The 15,691-nt window shown below is 47.4% G+C and overlaps 1 protein-coding gene across 9 annotated transcripts in view; it reads right to left on the minus strand.

Annotated features, from left to right (window-relative positions):
- The window catches only part of COL6A3 (collagen type VI alpha 3 chain), a 57,234-nt gene that overhangs the window by 19,245 nt on the left and 22,298 nt on the right, over positions 1 to 15,691 (minus strand). For 8 of the 9 annotated variants that reach the window (XM_031063490.1, XM_031063488.1, XM_031063487.1 and 5 more), the window contains 13 exons: positions 14,216 to 14,782; positions 10,829 to 11,449; positions 9,115 to 9,714; positions 7,940 to 8,542; positions 6,944 to 7,546; positions 4,948 to 5,294; positions 4,382 to 4,460; positions 3,899 to 4,044; positions 2,596 to 2,688; positions 2,145 to 2,198; positions 1,149 to 1,220; positions 253 to 279; positions 90 to 134 (listed from right to left, as the gene is read on the minus strand). In XM_031063490.1, the coding sequence (XP_030919350.1) occupies positions 90 to 134; positions 253 to 279; positions 1,149 to 1,220; positions 2,145 to 2,198; positions 2,596 to 2,688; positions 3,899 to 4,044; positions 4,382 to 4,460; positions 4,948 to 5,294; positions 6,944 to 7,546; positions 7,940 to 8,542; positions 9,115 to 9,714; positions 10,829 to 11,449; positions 14,216 to 14,782 (3,857 nt within the window). The remainder of the gene's footprint in view (positions 1 to 89; positions 135 to 252; positions 280 to 1,148; positions 1,221 to 2,144; positions 2,199 to 2,595; positions 2,689 to 3,898; positions 4,045 to 4,381; positions 4,461 to 4,947; positions 5,295 to 6,943; positions 7,547 to 7,939; positions 8,543 to 9,114; positions 9,715 to 10,828; positions 11,450 to 14,215; positions 14,783 to 15,691) is intronic. The other variant, XM_031063483.1, reaches the window with a different exon arrangement.

The following is a 15,691-nucleotide window of genomic DNA, read 5'->3' on the forward strand; positions in this document are numbered from 1 at the left end:
TTTTAGAATATTTGCTACTTCCAAGGTGCTTTTCAGACACTTGACTGAAGCATCAAGTCATTAAGAGAAAAACAATTAAAATTACTGACCTCTTCTCCATCAATGCCATCCAGACCCATTTCTCCCAGTTCACCCTGTGGAAGGGAGGCAAGGGGCAAATGCTCACTGAGAGGGAGGGGGAATGGGGAGGGGGATACTGATGTGCCACACACTCATTATCCACTGCTGTGGCATGAGGAAATAGCTCCCTACCTTCTCTCCTGGGAATCCCCGAGAACCCTAAGGAGATAAAAAAGAGAGTTACTCCACTTTTGTCCAGCTCACTGCCATAGGGAGCAGTGGAGAAGGAGGGCTGGGCTTGATGGCAGACCCAGAGCCATGACCAGGACAGGACTTTCCCTAATTTCTCTTATATCCATGTTTGTCTTCAGCTGCCTCCCCAATACTTGTGCCAAGATAAAATATGTGAGGCATGGGGGTGAATTCAGCTGATCCAATGAAACATCTCACTCCTCAGCCACAACTCTTCCTTCACTGACTTTCATTTCTCCCTGCACCCATTTTTATGTTAATCCAGAGCCAGTCTTAGTGCCTTTGTCCAAGGCTGAACAGATTTTTAATGAAACTCAGTATCTCAGCTAATGGGCTTGGTTCATGCATTCCTCTTCTCCCTGCCAGAGGATCATGTGGTCAGAGCAAATGGTAGGAAACATCCCCTTAATTTCACTACTTCCCATAAACATTATATGTTTCACCACCTTTTCTGGCTTGGGGCACAGCTGCTGTCCTGGAGCATTAGCTCAAGGTCCCTCTTTAAAGCCTCAGCCATGGCTCACACTTGTCTCCCTGTTCCCCAGCAGCAGAGTTCCACCCACTCACTGTCCCAGCCCTGTGCCAAGACATGCACATCCATCCCTTCCAAACCTTTCCCCCAGAGCCAGACTGCAGAAGATCCTTGTCTGTGGATTGAGGCTGGGTCTCTGGGCTGCCTTTCTGCTCTTCACAGCAACACCAAAGCCACAACAGCCTCTGAAAGCCCTGGTGCCTGGCCAGGTGGACACAACCACTCAAGTGTGACCTCCTGAAGCAGCAGGAGCTACCCCTGGGGGACTCCCACCCTGCTCTGAGCAGGCTTGTTCCACACGTACCTTTGTTCCTCTGTGCCCGGGGCATCCCTGGAAACCTTGTGTCCCATTCACACCCGGAGGTCCACGCTCACCCTGGTGCATAAAGGGGAAAGAACAAGTCAGGAGTTGTCTGCTAAGCCTGTTTCTGTGGCTACCTGTCACAGGAGGTGGCTTGGAGGCACAGGAGCAGCAGGTTATGCCTGGCCACCCCACCATCTCTTGCCCACAACGTTCCTCACGTAGTGAGACTGCAAGTGTTCATCATGGAGAAGAAACATCCTTCCCAGTCCCTCAGCTGTGAAAGAGCTCTGTGAAACTTCTCTTCCAAAACTAAAATGATAAGATGAAGCCCTCAGAGCTGTGCACAGATGTCTAATCCCATCCTGAACTTCAAGCCCCAGGAAAGCATTGCCTGGCATGGGATGTCTCACTGCAGCCTTTGGCCCCTCCTGTGCTGCTGGAAAAGCCATGAGCACCGTCAGCCCCTTGGCCTCAGCTTCACCCCTTGGGAGTGATGCATGGAGGGATGTTTATTCCAGGGCTGACGTGGGATTCATGCAGAGTTTGGATGAAAAGTGTTAGTAAGAATTCATGGGATTCACGTTGTCTGCCATGTGAGGGATAGGAACATCACTTTTGGTTCCACTTTTGGACTAGCTCAAATCTTTCAGCTGCAGGTGGTGTGGATAACTTTGGCATAGGCTGCACATCTGATGAACTTGAGGATTTTATTTGCCTTGGGGAATAGCACAGAGATGGGTGGCATCAAATAATGAGACTTATTCCCTCATTATCCTTCTCCAGCTCTTGAGAAGCTCCCTACTGACTTTCTCTTGGGAGAAGCTGGGACCAGCAACTCAGCACGTCAGGTGTGGGAAACTCAGAGTCCTGCTGCCTCTTCTAACCCAAATCCACATTCCCAGCAGGAAAAAAGTTTGGAGGCTTTTCATTTAGTGGAAACACCTCCAAATGCTTGACTATGGTGAGGTCCCCATTTGAACAAGGGCCATCACTCACCGGTCCTCCTTCATCACCAGGGTAGCCTCCGTAGCCAAGATCCCCTGTGACACCCTAGAAGACAACAAAGAAAATTATTAACTCCCTTCATGGTTCTGTGGTTGATATTCAAGGTTTTCTTAGATAAGGACAAAGCAGCTGCTTGGCCATATGTGTTAATGAGAGATACAATCTCCTTTTGATATCCCTAAATTGTTTCACAGGATGTTTCACCCTGTCTTTCCAGCCATTTATCCCTGCCCTCTTGGATGTTTTGCAGCACTGAGGCTGTGGGGAAAGGGAAGAAGAGCAGCTCTCTATTGCTCTGCATGTCCCAGGGTCAGTTTTCAAAGGGGGAGAGTAAATGGAGCTGATCTCCCCATTAACATCACCCACTGCAACTACAGGACCTGCACGTCACCACCAGGCTCCTGTGCACAGGGACTCCTCATCCCCAGATGGAGTGACCTACCTTTGGTCCTATAGGGCCTGGCACACCTCTGTCCCCCCTCTGTCCTGAGCACTTGCAGGGGACCTTGCAGCACGTCCTCTCTGCGATGTTGTCCTGCAGGAAAAATGGGAAGTGAAAGTATTAGAAACATGCCAGAGCCCCAACAGCTGATTTTGGACACCAGAGGGAAGGGTTTAAACAGAAACTGCGTGGGGCAGGAGTGGATGTAGTAGGACATCAGTCCCCAGAGCTGTGCCTGTCACTAAAGAGAGAAATCCCATCCCCAAAGGAAAAAATCCAGGCTGTGGAGCAGGCCACAATAAAGTCTCTGCAGTGAGCAGCTCACCAGCAGCCCACAGGCTGAGAACAATTTGCAAGCACACAGTAAAGAAGAAAACAAAAGGTTAAAAAGAATGATATGGACTCAGAGAAACCACAGCTTGGTTTTACATCATCCAACAGAAAAAAGAGGGAAAAAATCACTTTCTTTGCCAAGTACATTGCTGGCTGCAAACATTTCCTGCCAGCTTTGCACATTTACATTTTGGAAGGATTTTTCTGGGCTGAATTACCTGGGGAGGGGCTGAGGACCAACTCTTATCCCAAAACCCAAGGCTCACTCACAAGTGGCTGCATTTTGATTTGTGGGGAAGTGCCCAGCAGGTTTACCACAGGGACCAGTGGTTAAGCCCAATCTTATTAAATCTATTGGAAAAGGAGCTCAATCATGCTGGTAGCAGCTGAGGAGGTGGGAGGAACTGGACATACTGAGGCTGACAGCAAGTTAACACTCGAGAGGGACTATGCATTGGGAAAGAAGTAAACCTAAGAAGAAGAAAGAATCATGGAATGGGTTAGGTTGGAAGGGACTTAAAAGGGCAACTCCTACATTTGTTAAAAGCATGTCTAAAATACAGGCAGTGCATGAGATCAGGGAAAGAAACCTCGAAAGCAACGCTTCTACAAGAGGTTTAGCACTGACCAGGCACAACAGGGCATTACTGTAAGGCTAAAAAAAACAACAGTGTAAACACAGGCAGAGGGCGGGTTTTTTGGCACTACAGCTTTTGATGGCATCTTATCCCATCCCATTTGACCTAAAGCCTTGGCTGGAGTAGGGTTTCTTCAGGAGTGGGAAGAGACTGTGATCTGCTCTGAACTTTGTTTGCTGTGGCATCTGTGAAAGGAGCTGACGTGAGGTAGGGAGGGGAGAGGAGCAGAGCCAAGAGGGTGTAATCCAGCCACGGCTCAGCCCCGCAGGACATCCAGCCGTGGGCTTTCCTCCAGCATTACAAGGCAGCACTGCCTGTGCCAAGTTACTTACAAGCTGCTCTGCCAGCTCGAAATCCAAGTCCAGCAGATTAACTCTGAGTGGCCTGTTGTAGGTGAAGCCACGGCCAAACTCCAGCTGCATCACTCTGTCAAAGTTGGTCACTCGGTCCAGCCCGACGAAGATGAGAGCGTTGACTCCTGGCAGGGAGAAGCAGAGGGGGTTTTGTGATGGGGAGAGGTGCTAACCATGTGTTATCACCCTCCGGTGTGATATCCACATCCACATCTTTGATTTCTCCTTTTCAATGGAGAACAAGCATCTTCAGACACATCCAGTGCAAGTTGCCCACATGCTTAGGTGGCAGCAGGCAGCTAAAACATCACAGGACGGCAGTGAAGAACAGCAAGTGCATGTAGAGCTCACAAAATCGTTAGCTCTTATTATCAAAAGCAGATGGATTTAGGAGAAGTGGTGGTAAAATGGGCTACATGTTAACATGGACTATAATCACTGCCTGGAAGAGCAAAAAGTTACCTTCTGAGTGTAAAGTAGATGAAGCAGCCTCCAGCTGACTTATTGGCTCATCCACACCATCAGTAAAATGGATTATGACCTGGGAGAGAAACAAATTTCTGTCAGGACCCAGAATATTTCAGGCATGAAACACAATCTGTGTGCAAACTGAAGGGCCTTTTTCCAATGCTTCATCTGAGAGAAGGTGAGGGGACTTCTACACCTTTTCCAGGCCATGAAGCTCTGCATTCCTGTGCCAAGTTCCTGTACCTTCCTGCTCCTGTACATCATGCAGGTGTTGCTAGAGAACAACACAGGAAATATCTGGAGAGCAAGAATTTGCAGCTAAGCAGTGATTGTGAGAACTGGCTGAAGTGATGCCCATCAATTGTCAGGACCTTGGCAATGCAGGGAGAGTGCTGCAAACAAGCAGGGTTTAAGTGACTAAATTTATGGTGGATAAATTCAATTAATTAAATTAATTTTCAAAAATATATTATGAATTTAGAGTTTCTTTACCAACTAAAGGACACCAGAAGCCAGCTTTGCCGGCCAGTACCACCCCAGAGGCCTTGGCCCTGACTCACCTTGGTGCTGCCAGCGGGTGAGGACCGGAATTTGCTCAGGTAGGACCTCAGTGTGTCTGCCCTGAGGTAGTAGGGCCCGCGGGTCCGCATGTCCAGGAACCTCTCCAGCAGCTCAGGCCGGTACTCAGAGAAATCCAGCCCCTCCACGGGTCCCCCCTGGGCCTGGGCCATGATGGCCACCCTGACGTTGGGTGCCTGGTTGCCAGTGCAGCTGATCTTCTGCATCTGTGTTATCCTGTTCAGCACAGACTCCACTCTGGACTCCAGGGCTCGCTGGGAAGTGAAGATGTTCTGGCCGGGCCCAACATCACTGACATCAAAGCCAATTATCACTTCTAAGTCACAGTCTGAAGGGGGAAGGAAGAAAGAGAAAAGAACATCATGGAGCAATGCAATGATTGGTTTTCAATTTCTAATTACTCTTTTAGCAGTTAATGAGGACACTGCATCAAGAACTGATACCACTTGCTGCACAAGTGCCTTCTGTTTCCTTTCACCATAGCAATGATAACCTGGGAAAACTTGCCTTTTATTAATTTTCTTTTTTTAATTTTAGCACTGGGATGAGCTGCCTAAACCAAGTCCAAGAGAAATTTGCATTTTCATCAGGCAGCTAAGGCTGCTTCTCTCACTCTCCAGCACATGGAAACCTGTCAGTACTTGTACAGCGTGCACCTTCTGCCTGTGCTGGAAGTGACACTCAGAAAATCACAGGCAGTTGTTTGGATTCTCTTTGCTATTAGCCTGGTTAATGTCTTAACCACACTTGGGATAAGTTAATACCACCAGCAGTGGTTTGCTTTTCCCAGCACTCAGTTTTTCTTCCCAGCTGGAGCTGCTGCTCAGCTCAGGGCTGTTGTGCCTATCTTTCCATTTCTCCAGAGGTTTAGGAGACGCCTCTGCTTAAAGTCAGAGGGCTGAGGCATGATCAGCTGTGCTGGGAGTAGGACTGGCTGTAATGTAGTAAGTAAAACCAGCTGCTGGGAGCCTGATCCGACAGCAATACCAGCTCACTTACTCACCACAATTCCCCTGCTTGGCTTCTGAAGTAGCCAGATCATGGGATTCCTTCTTAAGGCAATTTTACCTTGAACTACAACCACTCGTGCTCTGCTTTTTTCCTCATACACCTGTCATGAGATCAGGTGGGCATCCTGGCTGATCTGGCAAAGGAAATTCTTTTTTTCCTTCCATTGTCTAAAGGGGTTACAAGAGAGCTGGACATGGGCTTTAGACAAGATCCTGGAGTGACAGGACAAGGGGGAATGGCTTCCCACTGCCAGAGGGCAGGGTTAGATGGGATATTGGGAAGAAATCCTTCCATATCAGGGTGGGCAGACCCTGGCAGTGGTTGCCTAGAGAAGCTGTGGCAGCCCCATCCTTGGAAGTGCTCAAAGCCAGGTTGGACAGGGCTTGGAATAATCTGGGATAGTGGGAGGTGTTTCATGGTAGGAAAGTTGGAACGAGATGGTATTTGGGGTGCCCTCCTACTCAAACTATACTAGAATTCTATGACTCAGTGATTTCCAGCGTACCATGCATGCCTGGATGGCCAAAAATTTCAATTATATTGTAATAGACACAGGGAGGGGAAACAAGAGCCATTACTTTTCATTTTGGCAAAGGAACAAGTTGGTCTGTCACAATGATACCGGTATCATGTCTCTGTGAGAAAGTCCAAAGTGAGATTTAGTGCAAAGGCTAAATGTGGTGGTAGGAGGCCAGTGATTTAGTGCCTGGCTGTCACATCTGAACTGAGTTCCATCACGGTGGCACCTCTGTGGTGATGTTATTCTGGTCATTCACAGGCTGAAGCCATGGACAGGCAGCTCTTGTACCAAAAGTTTGCAGCCTCCATCAGATTCATGAAGGAGAAATGAGCCCATCCTGCGCCTCAGGCCATAGGCAAAGCACAACAGCAGGACAAACAAGTCCATCAAAACACACTGGATGTTAAAAGCCACCCCTGAGAATGTCATGAAGGGATTGTCCTTACCTCTTGTCACATCTGTTGTTCCTGGGCACAATCTCTCCTCCATGGCAGCTTCCAGCGTGACCAGGACCTGCTCATTCAGCTCTGACAACTCCTGGGCTGTGGCTGCTCTGAAACTCATGGCGCTCTCACTGGCCACCAGGCTGACTTCCTTCAGGTCAATGTTCCTCACTCCGACTGCAAACACCTTGACGCCTTTCTGCGTGATTTCCAAGGAGGCCCTCGGTGCATCATCCGTAGACTTCCCGCCCATGACGATGAAGGCGATCTGGGGCACCCTCTGGTCAATCCTACTGCCGGCCTCCTTCACAAAGTGCCTCTCTTGGATGTGCTTGATGGCCGCGCCAGTGTTCGCCACTCGCCCGCCTTTGTAGATGACTTTGTTGATAGCGTCTAAAATCTGAGCTTTGGTGGAGTGATCCTTGAGGAAAAACTCATCAGTGACATCCGAGTTGTACTGGGCCAGTCCTACCTGGATAGAGTCGCCATCCCTGTAAATGGCATCCACCACGGAGTAGACAAACTGGAGGACTTCTTGGAAGTTATCTCTCCCCAGATTGATGGAGCCATCCAGCAAAAACACAATGTCGGCCTGCTTTTTGCCTCCTGAAAAGATTACAAAGAAAACACAGTTGTTAGTAATTGTTTGCAGCATCTATAACATTTAAGCTGCTCAGGACTTTGTGAAGTAGCACTTTGCAAATGAAATTTCTCTCTCCATTCTACCATTTTAATTCCATTGACCCTTGGCAGGATTTTACATCCATACAAGGAAATTTTTGTATAACACTTCATACAGCTTTACTTCTGATAGTCACCCTCATCTCCTTTCTGATTTAATTATATTCTTTCCTAACTCAACAGCTTCAAAGAGTTCTTTTAATTGATGCAACTAGAGGTTTGAGAATCAAAAGGTGTTATTACAGCATCATTTTCACTTTATACAAATACCATCTGTACTCTGTTCAGAAAAGTCTTCAGGATGAATAGCAGCCTTACCAGGTAGGATTTGTCCAGGTGAGTCTGTTGTAGGTATCGGGAGCTCCTCTAGAATGTTCTGCACCCTCTTTTCTAAGGTTGAGAGCCCCGTGAAGTCCTGCACCACAAGCACGCGCCCAGGATCATTGGTAATGACCTGCAGCTGGTCCCTGTCCACGTTCCTGGCTCCGACACCCAGAGGTTTGATGCTTGTGGAAGTGATCACTCTGGCAGGTCTGTCCACGTCATCCTGGGACCGGTCTCCAAGGATGACCACCAGGTGCTGGGGCACTCCATCTTCTATCCTGCTCCCCGCAGACTTGATGAAGTAGTTCTTCACCACGAAGTCCAGGGCTTTGCCAGCATTCAGGGGGGACCCACCTCTAAGCCTCAAGCGGCGGATGGCTTCCAGGACGGCATTTTTGGACTTGTGGGTCTTCAAGTAGAACTCGGGGAAGACGCCATTGCTGAACTGCACCACCCCGATCCGCACTTTGTTCGGCCCCACTTCCAGCTGCTGGACAATTCGGCTGATGAAATCCCGAATGTGAGCCAGCCCATCCGGCCGGACGCTGTCAGAGCTGTCAATGAGGAAGACTATGTCCTTTTCATCTCCAGAAACATCTGTGGGGAGGTGAGAAGAGAGGAAATTATTGGCATGCCAAGGCTTTGCTTAAGCTTTGCTGGAGGATATCTGTGCGATCTGCTGTCATGTGAGGTAGAACCACGTGGCATATTTTGGCCAACTTTAAGCATGGTGCTTCAGGGAGCCTCTCCAAAAGGGCCTGTGTGCAAGTGGGAATGTGTGCCTGCCTAGAATTTGAAGCATGCATGACTTACAGCCTTATCTGTCTCATTCATTAATACTCTTCTCTGGATTTGTCAATGTTTCCAGCTTTATTTTGCCCCAGATTTACGCCTGTTTCCTAGAGAGCTGCTAAGCGGGAATAGGCAATAGGTATACCTTGCATATTTGAATTTAAATTGACCCAAATAGGTGTCATGTTTAAAGCACTTGACTTGAAAAATCATAGGTTATAATGTATTTAGGTACTTGGGTAGAATTGCCATCTGTCTAAAGCTTTCCTTCTAAAATTGTACATGTCCTACAACTTTGGTTTTAACTAAGGAAAATCTTGACTTAAAGAGGAGGTCTTTTGGGCAACGTTTGTTTGAGTAGCAGCCCAGTGTCTTACCTATGGGGGGCTGCACGTCTCCCAGCAGCCGCCTGATTTGGTCCACAGTCAGGGTTTCAATTGGAGTCAGCAGCTTCTGCTCGAGGCTGGGCAGCTCCTGGAAGCTGGAGACTTGGAATACATATTCAGGACTGAGGGAAATCTGTATCATCTCTTCGGTATCCACATTCTTGGCTATCATCATAGGTGCCACCCCCACTTGCTTGACTTGGAGGGATGGGTACTCAAAGTCATCGTCGGACTTGCGGGAGGAGAGGATGACCAGGAACTGCGGGACGCCCTCCTCGATGCGGCTCCCGGAGGGCCGGGTGAAGATGGTCCTGGCCACAAACTCCAGGGCCTCCCCCACGTTCACCAGCTGGCCACCTTTGGACCGCAGCTGCCTCACAGCGTTCTGCACCTCGTCCTTGGTGGAGTGGGTGTTGAGCAGGAACTCCACGTGGGGGTGCTCGCTGAACTGCACCACCGAGATCCTGGTGGTGTCGATGCCCACGTCCAGGTTGTTGACGATCCTCCCGATGAGGTCGCGGACGAGGTAGAACTCCTGGGCGGCGTAGCGGGAGCCGTCGACCAGGAACACAACGTCCCTCTTCACACCCGCTGCAGGAGAGAAGGCATTGGTCAGGAAGTAGCACCAGGAATTGCTCATGGAGAGCAGCTAAGCTCATCATCTACACCACTGTAGGATGGCCATGGGGATGGTACTCCTTGTTTTCCCAGCCTGGGATAACTCCTGGGAGCCCCAGCAGGAAGCTCTGGGTTCAACCCAGAGACACGACCAGGCTGCTAGGCACATCCCAGGGGATGCAAGAACAGCAAATTCCAGAGCAAAGGAAGCGAGAGGGAGCAATGGGACACCTGGAACAGTAATTCCTTATGGGATCTCCACCCGAAAAAATGTAGCCTGGTGGTAGTCCTTACTTAGGGCAGGTTGGTTTACATTCAGAACCACCCCTCTTTCTTTGGCTTTGCCCTCTAGAAAAGATTCTATGCTATTATACTCTCAGCTTCTGCCTTTCCAGGATGATTTTTTGATTCCTAATAAAGTGATTTCTGCAGTGGTAATTCAGGTAATTCAGAGCCTGAATTATTGCAGAATATCACACTGATAAATGGGGATGGAGGAAAGTGGTCTGGTTTAGAAGGGAATGAACAGAGTAGGACAGTAAATTTCTAGGGGACTTCTCCAAGGTGGATACTCTTCCTCCCAAGCATATGCTGGCTGGATTTCACTCCAAGGGAGACCAGAAATGTAAGATCTGATTCTTCTCCTGATGCCTGCCTCAAATTTCCCTTTCCCCAGTTAATTAGGGAGGCAAATGTAGGAAAAATCAGCATGTCTTACATTTAGCAGAAAGCTGACCTTGATTTTTATTGGTGTGAAGATGCCCCTGTAGCATCTAAATGACATAATTTCCATTCCAGACGAAACAGCATGGACTTAAAATCCATCCACTTAAAATAAGATTAAGGTGATAGCATTCACTCTGTGGGTCTTCCATGAGAATGCAGCATGGACCACTTTGAGAGGCTGGGCTTAAAGGGGGCTCAGCTAAACTGCACCAACCCTGAGTGCACCAACAGGGAGACCACGACAGACCTGGCGTCTTAGCCGTGGCCATCTTTGCTTTTCTCAGTTTGTGTTGCAGCCATGATGTTTCTAAACATCATATTTTGCCACTGGCTCTCGGTGCAGACACAAACATCTTCTCACCTGGGCTGGGTGATGTGAAAACCAGGTCGGGGGCCAGAGATTCTATCTCTTGCTTGGTCAGCCGGATGACTCTGTTGGAGACGACCTGCTGCACCGAGTCCAGCTGGCTGAAGTCGGGCACAGAGATAGCAAAATCTGGGAGGAAGGAAATGGTCTGCAGCTCTGTGAGGTCAGCATTTCCGATCCCAATGCCAAAGGGCACCGTGCCACTTGTCTTCAAGACCACTGAGGGCCTCCTCACATCGTCCTGGGACCGGTCAGCAGTCAGCAGGATCAGGAATTGCGGGACGCCCTCCGCTATCCTGCTGCCGCTTGACACCGTGAACACGTTCTTGATGAGGTAGTCAAGGGCTGCCCCCGTGTTCAGGGGAGACCCTCCAATGAGCTTCAGCTGCTGGATGGCACTGATGATATCTGCTTTGTCCTCGTGGGTGTCCAGCAGGAACTCGGGCTGTATGGTGTTGCTGTACTGCGCCACGGCCACGCGCACCTTGTCGCGGCCAATGTCCAGGCTCTCCACAACCCTTTGGACAAATGTCTTCAGGAGAGGGAAACCTCTTCTGACACCATCCGAGCCATCGATCAGAAACACTACATCCTTCTTCTCACCTCTCTCAACTACTGTTTGAGACAAGTAAGGGAAGGAGGGGGAGAAGTGAGATTCTCTTTTGCAGTGGTTAATATTCTCCTCGCACATTGAACCAAAGGAGAACAAAGCTCGGGGAGGGGAAGGTGAGGTGTCAGGAAAAGTGGTTTGGTTCCTTTGCCACTGGATGCAATCCCTGCTGAGGAGGCAGATGGGTGGAAGCTGGTGGAAACTGGAGTGCAGTGCACTCCGTGCCTTACCCACCGAGTTATAGAATCATAGACCCATGGGAATAGGGCGCCAGGGGATTTCAGGGTGCCATCTCCTACCTGAGCTCCCAAGGGGAATGGGAAGCCGGCATTTGGCTTTGCAGCATGCAACAGGAGCCCTGGGATCTTTTGTTCCCAAGAAACAATGAGTTTCTGGATGAAATGGCATACAGGGAGTGCTCACAGGGAGATGGTGAAGAGAGGGAGAGAAAAGCTTTTCTGAACTTAGAAATAAATACTTCTGAAAAGAAATTAAGAAATTGCTGGAGAGGACATCCAGCTGAAAATGCTGAAATGCTCTTCTAAAATGCTAGATACTGATCTCTATTTTTTTTTTCTTCACTATCTTCAGGCAGGAAAAAACATGCTAATTGTGACCAAACTCTTCTTCTCAAAAAAAAAAAAAAAACCAACCAAAACAAACAAAAACCACAAACAAACAAACAAACAAATCTCAAAATCAAGACCATGAAGTGTCAAAGATCAGAGAACTTTGACCTGTTATGCTATTGACCAACAGAATTGCAAAGCTTTGGCTTGGCCAAGCAGAAAACATCACTGCCTCTCAAACACAGCAACTGCTGGATGACATCCCAAAAAGTACTGTTGGCTTGTTTAGAGCAAGGTCGAGTGGGACAAGCAGGAGCGTGATCTGCCCCTCTGAAGAAAATATTAATTATCTACTTATGAATGCTTAGCCATATAAAGAGTTAACAAGGGCAGTTGAATTCTTAATGCAGACTTCAGATCAAATTTATTTATTGAGAGGATTGTTGGAAACCTGCATAGGAGAGGAATATTTATATAGGTGGGAAGAGGGAACAGACATTGCCTGGTGTATCCCAGTTTCATATACTTCCTCTAAAGTTCAAGAACAATGGGAAAGTCCTATTAAAATCCCTGTGTAGCAGGTAAAGAAAAATAAAAAATAAAGAAGAAAAAGAAGATAAAGATAAGATAAAAGAAGAAAATAAAAATATAAAGAAGAAAAAAAATATGGTTGCTCTTATGGAATGGATGTCTTTTAGCCAAGAATACTAGGAAAACTGGGTGGATGCTGCTGTCCCTGAGCAAATAGCACAATTATTAATAGTCCTTGGTGGTCAAAGGAATTCCAAATGGTCTGGACAAGACAGAAATGGTTTTAAAAGGGAGGATGGAATTCAAGAGCACCGATTGCACAAGTCCTGGTTGAGACAGAAGCAGCGCAAATATGGGAAGGGTCATGAATCCTTATGGAAAGGATGGGGTAAGAGATACCAGGGGATGCCATTGTCATGCTCTGGTCATTTGGAGCAGGCTGATGTTGGGAGGAAAGGGTGAAAATGTAGAAGAAAACCTACAAGACCTACAAGGAAGGATTGAATGACCCGGGTACACAGCTGGTGACACGAGGACTAAGACCTACATGTCAAGCCTAAAGTAGATGAAAAGGCTGCAGAAAAATCTAAAATCTTTTCATCTATCTAGAATAGATGAAAAGATGAAAATTTGGGAGCAAGCTGACATCTGTGTCCTCCTCAGGTTGAAGGAGATGTAGAAGACTTGAACTGTGACTAGGGAGACAAAAGGGTGATGTGAAGGGAAAGTGTTGTCTGATAAAAGCAACTGCATAGATTAGTTATGGAATCTGAGAAGTCTTCCCCCAAAGGGTTTCCAGAACAGATTAGATCAATGTCATCTAGCTCTGGGCAAAAAGATCCTGCTGGGGACAAGGGCATGTATCAGATGGCACCCTGAGATTCCTTCCAGCCCTATTTCTTTTTTATGTTTCTATGATTCTAAGTCCATCTGCCCCCTTAGGGAGAGAAGAGATGGATGTTATCACACTTTTCCTTGTTTCCACCTCCTGTTGGGAGAAGAGCTAATGCTCCAATTAGGGCTGCCTCAGGAAATCACACAGCTGGACATGCATGATTTCCAGTACTGCAGTGTGAATTTGTTGTTGTGGCCATGTAATTCTTTTGAAGACTTTTAAAAATTATTCTTCAATTAATCCATCTCATCTACTGAGCTTGCATGGTAACTGAGTCAAGAGCATCTGATTTATTGGTGTGTATGTAGAAAATGTAGAAACTGCCACCATATCCTGGAAGAGATAGCAGAGCAAGAGTGAATCCAGTGTGCTGGAATCCACTCCTCCAGAAGAGGGAAGATGGAAAGAGAAATTGAGACAAGCCAGTTATTTGCTTCTTTTAGCCCTTGCCCAGCATTGCACATCAATTAATGCAACATCTCTGGGGCAACAACGTCCGGTTATTTCAGGTTTGTCCCATGTTTTACACACTGGAAAGAGTACCAGCTGCAGCTCTTGCAGCTGAACAAAGGCATTTTCCCCACTTAGCATCAAAATTTGGTTTGGCACTTAACACTTAGCCGGATCAGAGTGTGAGCAGTGGAAACTCCAAGTACAACAGCAGTTTCTACACAATCATTTTAAACACCACCAGACCCAGATGCTCCAGTTACCAGCTGAGTAGGGCATGTAAGTCATGTCTTTCAGCCTCTTGGAAACCCCGAGGCTCCCTGTACCTGTTGGCTGAAGCTGCACTGTTCTCAGCAGGTTGACTATGCTTGGCTGAAGCTCTGAAATCCGCTGGAGGGATTCGACGTTCAGAAGGAATTGAGGGGCGTAAACAATCCTTTCCAGCTCTACAGGGTCAGCATTTTTGGCTCTGATACCAAAGGTTACCACTCCAGCGTGCTTCAGAACATCTGATGGCTCCTCCACATTGTCAGTCGATCTCCCAGCAACGAGGAGGACCAAAAACTGAGGAACCCCTTCTTCGATCCTGCTTCCAGCTTCCCTCACAAACAGCCTCCTTATAGCCTCATCAAGTGCAGCTCCAATGTTCAACTGCTTCCCAGTTTTAATCTTCATCCTTTTCACTTTGCCAAGCATATCTTGCTTGGATGAGTACTCGTCAAAGTCAAATTCAACTTGGATGGTGTCGCTGAACTGAGCTACGGCGACTCGCGTGGCGTCGGGACCCACGTTCAGGTCAGAAATGACTTTGTGTACAAAATCCCGGACAGCAGGAAAGATGCCCAAGAGGTTGGCTGAGCCATCAATCAGGAATAAAACATCCTTCTTGCTTTCTAGAATAAATTCACAAATGAAAAGAGGGGGGAAAAAAGAAATGAAAGCGTTTTTCTTCTCGTATGCCATCCTAGAAAATTGTCTGCAAGTTAGCTGGGTTTCAATCTTTCAATATTCTCATTTACCAAAGTATTCAAAGTCTGCAGAACTATAGAGCATCTGAGGAAGAAGGGAAAGCAATGACATGTCTATCCTAAGACTCAATAAATTCAGGCACCAGACGGAAATATCATATATTGTATCACATCAGATCACATCATGAATTGGCTGGTTCAGTGATGTTTAAGCTCTAGCAACACGTTGACAACACAGACATGAAGTAAAGCAGCAGTGGAGGGTTGGCTGGGGTTTTTTTCCTATTGAAAGGCTCAGTAGACAACAAGTAGACAGTTCATGCACATGTACACAAAGCATTTTCTGGATCTTCTCCCACTTGCATCACAAGGAGCATCTAAATCCATAAAAGCCTTTCACCTGTTTCAATTTGATGCCCTTTTGATCTCATTGAATACCCAAGGCAAACCCAAGCCTCTTATACCTTCATATTAATCTTAATGGTCTCCTTTCCATGCTGACCTGTCCCAGTTGTTCCTACGTCTTCCCAGGCACATAGCCACAATAATGGAATTTGTGAGAAAAATACCTGTTTAAAAAGGGTTAAACTTGCCAAAAGCTTTTGGGTTTAATATTGGAGGATAGCTTTGAATTTCTGGAGTCAAATTCAGCCTCTGTGACAGCCTGATGACATCACTTTGACCAAGCGGTTCTGGGGATGGATTTGTCCACCTGTTCCCAGCTAGACCTCTGCTCCTGTGTGCTCTTTGGCATGATTTTAACCTTTCCATGCCACTTCTTGTGGTCAAAATCTCACGCTCCCATTGCCTGATTTACTGCACATGATGCATTTA

The sequence above is a fragment of the Geospiza fortis genome, unplaced genomic scaffold (assembly GCF_000277835.1).
Source record: "Geospiza fortis unplaced genomic scaffold, GeoFor_1.0 scaffold407, whole genome shotgun sequence".
NCBI lineage: Eukaryota > Metazoa > Chordata > Aves > Passeriformes > Thraupidae > Geospiza > Geospiza fortis.